Raw genomic sequence first — 8,753 nt, 5'->3', positions numbered from 1 at the left:
GATATTGCAGTAAACAACTTAGGCAAGATAGGGAATAGAAATAAAAATTACAGAATTCCTGAAAAATGATAATAAATAAATCTGTGGGATACATTCTAAGCAGTGATCAGAGAAAATTTCATAGCACTAAATACCTACATCAGTAAAAAATAAAAATTAATTACATTCCCAACTGAAAGGGCTAGGGAAATAACAACAAAGTAAAACAAACCTGGGGGTGGGGGTGGGGGGGAATAAATACACGAGCAGAAATTAAAAATTTTTTTAAATCAAAATTAAAGAGGTAGTGCACAGAAAATTAATGCATAGAGTTCTGGAAAAATAAAAACAACATAGACAAAATATTTCCTAGTTTAATAAAGAAAATAAAGGAGAGAAAGTGCAAATATACAGAATAAGAAATAACAACAAATAGCTATTGATACAGAGAAAAAAAATTAAACATAAAAGATGTCACTTACTTCAAATGAAATACATCTGAAAACCTAGAGAATATTTTCTTAGAAAAATATGGTTTAACAAACGGACTCCTGTAAAGAAAGCTTACAAAAACAATTTGCATATGAGAAATAAAATTGCCAAAGAATTACTCCACAAAAAAAGCACCAAGCCCAGATGGTTTCATGAAGGAATTGTTAAATTTGTCTACATAATAATAATAAAAAAAATGTATGATAAAAAAATGCATGAGCAAATTCAAAATCACAAAGATATAAAAATGGTGCTTAAACATGAAAGATATTTAAGTTCACTCATAGTGAGAGAAATGCAAATTAAAGCTACAATGAGATACCATTTTTCACCCATCAGATTGGCAAAAATGCAAAAGCTTGACAATATATTGTTAGTGAAGTTTTGGGGGAACAAAGTCTCAAACATTCCTGGTAGAATGTGAATTACCACAACCTTTATGAAAAGAATTTGGCAATACGTAATAAAAGTACATATGCGTATGTCCTTTGACTCAGTAATCCCACTTTCAGGAATCTACCCTGAAGGTATATTTCAAACAAAACAGAAATATGTAAGATCATTCACTGTAACATTATCTGTAATTTTGCAAAATATTGACAACTCCCTGAATGCCCAAGCATTGCAGATTGATTGGATAAAACTATGTACCTCTCACACAATGGAATGCAAGGCCACAATAAAGAGAAAGATAGAGATAAAGAGAGAGAGAGAGAAAGATAAAGACAATCTTTATGAATTTACATAGAGTGACTTCAGGCCATGCTAAGTGAAAAAGCAAAGTCTGTAAGAGCATATATGTGAAATAACTAATAAGCAAATGAAAAGATGCTCAACTTTGTCATTAGCGAAATGCAAATTTAAAGATGAAATAACACTTTGTATCTACAAGAACATCTGTGATAAAAATTAGTCATTAACAAATGTTGGTAAGGATGTGGAGAAACAGGAACCCTCATACATTGCTGGTGGGAATGTAAAACACTATAGCCACTTAGAAAACAGTATGATGGTTTCTTAAAAAGTTAAATATAAATTAATCGCACACCCAACAATTCCAGTCTCAGGTATTTACCCCAAAGAAATGAAAACCAAAGACAAACAGACTTGCACATGAACGATCTTGGCAGCACTTGTGCATCAGGGCCAAAAGGAAGCAACTCAAATGTCCACTAACTATTAAAAGAAGAAACAAAATAGGAGTCCATAGGATGGAATGCTATTTAGCATTAAGAATACTGATAGAAATGCTGACACATGCAATGACATGGTTGAACGTAAAAATATTATACTAATTAAAAGAAAGCCGGACTCAAAAGAGAATAGTGTAGGATTCTATTTATATGAAATGTAAGTCTAGACAAAGAAAGTAGCTAGTGGTAGCCTGGAACAGGAGAGAAGGCAGGGTGTGGTGGGAACATAGAGTAACTGTACCCAGGCATGATAAAGTTTACTGGACTGATGAAAATGTCCCTAAAACTGAAGTTTGGTCAGGTTGCACAACTCTTTAAAATGAGTTAATTTTGTGACATTATACCTCAACAAAGTTATTCTTTCAAGATATATATGTGAATTTTATAATACGTACAGTATGCATCAATACAGTTTTTGTTTTGTTTTGTTTTTTAAAGAGCAAGTAAACTGGGGCGCCTGGGTGGCTCAGTTGGTTGAGCAGCCAACTTCGGCTAAGGTCATGATCTCACAGCTCGTGAGTTTGAGTCCCGCGTCGGGCTCTGTGCTGACGGCTCGGAGCTTGGAGCCTGCTTCAGATTCTGTGTCTCCCTCACTCTGCCCCTAACCCACTCGCATTCTGTCTCTGTCAAAAATAAACACTAAACCAAAAAAAAAATTTAAAGAGCAAGTAAACAGAGTTGTTAGCCCTCCCAGTTTTAGCACTGCAAGTCCTGTGTGCCAGGAAAGTTCATCATGGGCCAAAGGGCTTGTCTCTCTATATGCAGGCTACCTTTAATGTAAGAAAAAAGGTGGGGGGGGGGGGGGGAGGTAAGAAAACATACTTACTTTTCTTCATAAAAAGAATCATGGGGGGACACAGTGAAGTTGGATACCTATGAAGGGGCTGGAGAATGGGGCAGAAGGGGTATGAGACCGTAATACTTCTCAGTATACCTTTGGTATAGTTCTAACTTTTAGAAGCATGCTAATATCCCGTATATTTTAAAAACTAAATCAACAAGGATATGAAGTATGTGTGTGTGTGTTTGGGGGAACCTTAAACCTGGAAAAAAACTGAAACAAATGAATTCGATTTATTTCAAATAAATAACATAATCACAGTAAAAGAGGGGAAAAAGAATTAATCCAAGTAATTTATGAACACAGAATGTATTTATATATCCTTATTATCGGGCAGAGTACAAGTGGGGAGAGAACTGCAAACAAGCTTTTAAGTGTTTTTTACAGTGACATGGGCAAAACAATTCTCAGTACTATTTTAGATGTACTACAGGATTGACTGAGTGAATAAATGAACTTTTTGGAGTGCCCAAATTCTGAAGAAAAAGAGACAGAGAAATATGGAATGGAGAAAGCAAGAAAGAACCCTGAGGATGGCCTGGAACTGAAATTATCAGTGTGAACTCATGATTTCTGAAATCAAACACGATGTGTATAGAAGTACCTGTGAAATGTACATGGTGCATTCATATTACGTTTATGTATGTTATAGGCCCATTTCCTAAATCTGTCTGAACAGGCCTAGAAACAGATGACACCTAGCAACCAGACCTACGTGTCTAATATCACTCCCCAGGAGTTTCTTGAAGAAACTGCTAATTCTAGATCCTAGAACATCTTTTATTTAAGAAAATGTGCTAAAAAAAAAAAAAAAAAAAAAAATTAAAACGGATGCCACAAGGGCATAGGAGCCAGACTGAAGGATCTCCCATTGAGCAAATTTAAGACAATGTAAGCACCAAAGTAAGTAATGAATTATAAGCCACTGAAAAAATAGACAACCAGGAGTCCAAAACAATAGTAAATATAAAACTGCACATAGATAAGCATAGATGAATGACTGGACGGGGACAGAGGAGGGCTCCTGCTTACAGTAGAGGACAGGATGCTGGAGTTGGAAAAATCACCAAAGGCTGCTAAATCCTGGTGGAATATGGTGATGTTAACATAGACTTAAAAAAGAGTCTTCCTCAGATTGTTTAGTAGACACCAGGTAAAAAATACTAACTATATATTGGAGAAACTGAAAAACACCTTGACCAGGTGACCAAAACTGACATCACCAATAGCAGACAGACACTCTGTATGTGATACTCTGATGACACAGTTTCAACGATGGAGTATTCTGAGAATGAATAATCTGAATTTAATGAGGAAACTCCAAATGAGGAACATTCTACGTAGGGGGGGGGGGGTGCCAAAAGACTGCATTCTTCAAAAACATGTCATATCAATGCCATAAAGACAAAGGCAGACATGGAAATGATCTAGAGTAAAGGGGAGATGAGGGCAAATGAACAGCCAAATGATTAAAAAATGGTAAGCTCTAAACAATAGGTGTATCTGGATAAAAGATGTATTGATGTTCTTCGTACCATTCTAAGTCTTGCCAATTTTTGGTAAATTTTAAATCATTTCCATATAGAAAAATAATGTTAAAAAAACAATTAGGAGGAATTGTGATACTGGGTTGTGAACTTCATGTTTGGCTAATAAAGTTATTTAAACTGCAATCACTTAAAAAAAAACAAAAACAAAACCCTAACATCTATTCTATTTAAAAAAGTGTGAAGAGGGAACATTTTAAACATCCAAAACATAGGAATAATACCAGAGAGAGAGAGAGAGAGAGAGAGAGAGAGAGAGAGAGAGAGAGAGAGAGAGAGAATGGGCCTCTAAAATGCAGAAATTTAGATTTAAGAGAAAAACTTCTCAAAACTTCTCACACTGTCCTGATTTTTCCCATTTCCCTGTGGACGAGGAGTGTTTTGTCAGGTGGTGTTAGGGAATTAGTATTCTAAGCCAGATGGATTTTCAGCAATGAATGAAGTACAGATCAGTGGAAAGATCATGGAGGCAAACACTGAATTCAAATCCCTGCACCAGCAGTTACTAGCTTTGTAATTTTAAGTGCCGGTAGCCAGTTTCCTTAACTGCAAGGCAGACAGCTAAATCATGGGACTGTTAAGAGAATTAAATTCAATGAATGTATTTAGAATACTTGGCAAAGTATTCTTGGCAAAGAGAAGGGTGCTCAACAAATGTTTTCTCCTCCTCCTTTTTTTCCTGTTCTCTGGAGATGAATCTGACTAGGACCATATTGGCCCTTTCCTCACTGACCCAAACGCGGCCCCATTAGGATCATGTAGGAAACTGCATTATCCTGAGAACAAACCCCCCCTTCTGAGTAAACTTTGTGGTAAACTTCATGTAAATGGAAGCCAGGGATACTGGACAGTGAAATGGAAAGACAGATGGCTTATAAAAACATGATTTGGGGAATGGCTGGTAACTGGTGAGTTCCGTTAAAGAGGTCAGGACAACTGGAGGGAATATAGTATTAGTTTATGTTATAAAAGTCTGCTGCTCAGAAAAAGATAAAACAGTATATTTTTTCTTCATATATTCACAAGTCTATTTTGCAAACAACCATCTGTCTACTTCCAAGAGTGAATAATTTATATCAAAAATAAATAGTATTAAAATCACCAATTCCACTTGTTTTACTATGAACTTTTGAAAAAAAAAAAAAACAATTCAGTAAAATGTCCATAAATGATGAGATTTCATCCAATTGTCTATTTTTTTTTTGCTTCTTTCCATATACTTCCTGTTCATATCTAATAGGACGATATCCTCTTATGTTGCCCAAGATAGTAATTCTTTATATTTTTAGAAAAGAAAAAAGTTAAAAAAAACCTAAATTGCATTATAGCAAAGAAATTTGTATTGCCAAAGAGAAATTTAGCTTAACATTTAAAATCTTTATAAAAGATAAACAAATCCTGAGTTTCCCTTTATTTTATCATAATTGAAAAATGAAATCACTTAATATGATCACCTGATACATAATTTCCGTAAAACTTCTCTATGATGAAACAAAGCTCTATATATTTAAAGAGTGTGTATAACATTTATAACTCATGACAATTCCAAACCAACTAGCACTGGTATAGCTCCAAATTACTATTAGTTGTGGCTATTTTTAGAAAAAAAAAGGTACAAAGCTTATTACGTAGGGCCCAGCATACCAGAAAAACTTAACTTTACATTGTCACAGAGTTCAAGAAGTGACATTACAGTGTGAAGACACTATAAACTGCCATTTCTTTCTCATAAGTTTCTTAAAACAGGTTGCAAAAATATTCAGTACCTCATATATAATAACTAACAAAAATATTTCCATTGGCTACCGTTTGCCCAGAGTGACTAAGGACCAAAAAATAGAATTCTTGTTGCTTTATTATCTGATAAACTGCTAGTAAGCTCCCGTTAGAAGTTCTTTAGACATTACACCAAGTTGTCTTGGTCTTCTGATCATATATATATATATTCATATATATATATATATATACACATATATATATATGTATTTTTTCAAGTAAAGAAATGTTTAACAGATGTAAACTATTTATTGAATATTTGCCACCAAATATTGTTAAATACATTATCTTGCAGCATATCGCTTTCAAGTTAAAATGTCAAACAAACACCAATATTTACAATTCTTTTAAGGAATGTTATATAATGACACATTAAGGCGTAAATTCTTTTGGCTTATAATTCTTAAAAGAATGATAATAGCAAAAGTGATGCAAAATCTTCAGTGTGAGATTATGATTAAGCTACATTTTACAAAAATATGGTGTAAGATGGCAATAATCCCATTCAACATCCTGGATTAAATCCCTTCAGGAGGGACTGATAATTTATACAGTCAAACTTTAAAATTTACAGATAAAGGCAGTTCAATACTGCCACTGAGAAGTACATCTCTTAACATATACAACTTTCAGGCCACAGTTTTGAAGGTCTGAAGTATCAAGTTGGTTTGATGAATTAGTCGGTTGGCACTTATGAACACATTTATTGCCCTGTTTAAAAAAAAAAAAAAAAAAGCATTAATTTTACCAAAAAAAAAAAAAAAATCATCCTTTAAAAATATTTATACTTGACACCATCTGCTAACAGTAGCACTGAAATCAATTTAGGGGGAAAAAAAGAAAGGCAAGTTAGTACTGAGGATCTTATCCTTCATACCAGTTGGTACTGAATGCTCCTGCATCATTTGAAACTATCCTAGGAATTACTGCCCCCTAGTGGTTCTGGCTGGCAATAAGGTGTTGGGCTGCTAATGATAGGTGGCGCCTCAAAACCCAGATCTCATGGCTAGGTTGAACAAACTGGCCAAACAGGATTCAATGTAGTCTCCAGCTCTGATTTCATGTAAATTACCAAAACAGAATCTTCTCCTCAAAATCTCTATATCAATGGACATGATACTTAAGAAAAAAAGTTAATTACTCGAAATCTGAATTATCCCAATCTCTCTTACCTTCTTTCAAAAACAAAAAACAAAACAAATAACCATGAGAATTCTAAACTACTTTTGAAATAAATCTACTTTTAAAATAATCATGTGGCTTCAATATTGAAAGCTGATGATATATAAATATATGTTCTTAGAAATTACTTTGTGGTGCACACATTTCTTCTATCAGCCCATCTTTGGGACAAAGAACTGATGCCCTAGTCCCATAATGTGGTCTTATCAGTTTCTAAGTATCATAGCTAAAACTTGTATCTTTACATCCTAGACATTTCTCAAAAAAGATGGACCAGAAAGAATTAGTGCAATTAATGCAAATACATCCCTCTATTGAAAGATGGCTCAAAGATCAGGTTCTGGTAACAGTTTCCAGTTTTGAGAAAGCAGGTACAAAACTCGTGGCACATTATTCATACGCAAATAATTATAAATTAAAGAAGCTACTGAATGGAGAAAAAGTAGTAGCAGGGAGCCTGAATAATCCATATGCAGAGTACGTAACTTCAGATTAATGGAAATTAGGCTCTAAAGGAATTTCAACCTTTCAATGTGCTTATTTCATGATAGTTCTTAATTAGAATCAGAAATAATGATCCCATCAAGTAAATTATTCTTTTAATGTGTTTTGGTTATTTGGGCTTAGCAGTGGAGACCAAGGAAAAACAGATGTAAGGTTATTTTCAGAACACACCTGCAAGCTTATTAAACTAAGTCGTCAAGGAACATTTCTCCTAGACTATCTGAACAGTAGTAGGGAATAACACAAAACCATTAATAAAATGTAGCTCGGTATCTTTAATTTATAATGTAAATATTTCAACTTACTTGAACTGTTAAAAAATAACTGAAAATTAACAGACCATTCTAATGTATTTTATTTTTTTAAATATTATTATAATACTGTAATGGTTTGACATGGATTTAGGGATCTTTAAATTTCAAATGGTAGGATAAAATGTTAGAGGCCCCTGCAAGTTATAAATGAAATAATCACTATTTAGATGATTTTTCTGACTTTAAAAACAACGCCCAATTTACCTTTTTAGTATACTACTCGTAGAAGGACCCTGAAAGCTTCCCTCCTTCCACAAGTTAGTCACAACCTTTGCATCACTTTTAAATCACCTGGAATACTTCTTTTTTTTTTTTTTTAAGTTTAATTATTTTGAGAGCAAGAGAGAATGGGGTAGGGGTACAGAGAGAGAGGGAGAAAGAGAGAATCCCAAGTAGGCTCCATGCTGTCAGCACAGAGTCCGACACGGGGCTCGATCTCACAAACTGTGAGATCGCGACCTGAGCTGAAATACAGGCGGAATGCTTGACTGAGCCACGCAGGCACCCCCTGGAATACTTTTTAAAAAGACTTAAACCCTAATTCCAAGCTAACTGAATCAGAACCTCCGAAATTGAGACCACGGCATTGGAATTTTTAAAAACTGAACCCAAGTGATTCTAATATGCAAAGTGCATTAAGAACCACTGCTTTAACTTTAGTTCTCAACAGACCTGGCAGCAGCAGTATCATCTGGAAACTTCTTAGAAATGCAGATTCTTGGGTGCACTCTAGACCTACAGAATGGACAATTTGCTCTTTAATAAGCCCTCCCGGTGATTCTGAGGCTACTAAAATTTAAGAACCACAGCCTCAGGGGCTGGTAAAGTAGGGTAGTAAGCCAATCTCACTCCCCATGTTTCTGTATGGCTTGCAAGCTAAGAATACTTTTGTATTTTTAAACGGTTAAAAAAGAAGAAGAAAAAT

General features: G+C 34.5%; 1 protein-coding gene across 1 annotated transcript in view; it reads right to left on the bottom strand.

The window, feature by feature from the left end:
- Positions 1-335: 335 nt before the first annotated feature.
- Positions 336-8,753, bottom strand: part of PDCD10 (programmed cell death 10) — a 52,289-nt gene continuing 43,871 nt past the window's right edge. The window contains exon 8 of the mRNA XM_060639149.3: positions 336-6,539. Coding sequence (XP_060495132.1) covers positions 6,458-6,539 — 82 coding nt within the window. The 3' untranslated portion in view covers positions 336-6,457. The remainder of the gene's footprint in view (positions 6,540-8,753) is intronic.

Source organism: Panthera onca, chromosome C2 (genome assembly GCF_046562875.1).
Source record: "Panthera onca isolate mPanOnc1 chromosome C2, mPanOnc1 haplotype 2, whole genome shotgun sequence".
Classification (NCBI taxonomy): Eukaryota; Metazoa; Chordata; class Mammalia; order Carnivora; family Felidae; genus Panthera; species Panthera onca.
This window is presented reverse-complemented; position numbering and strand designations above follow the sequence as displayed.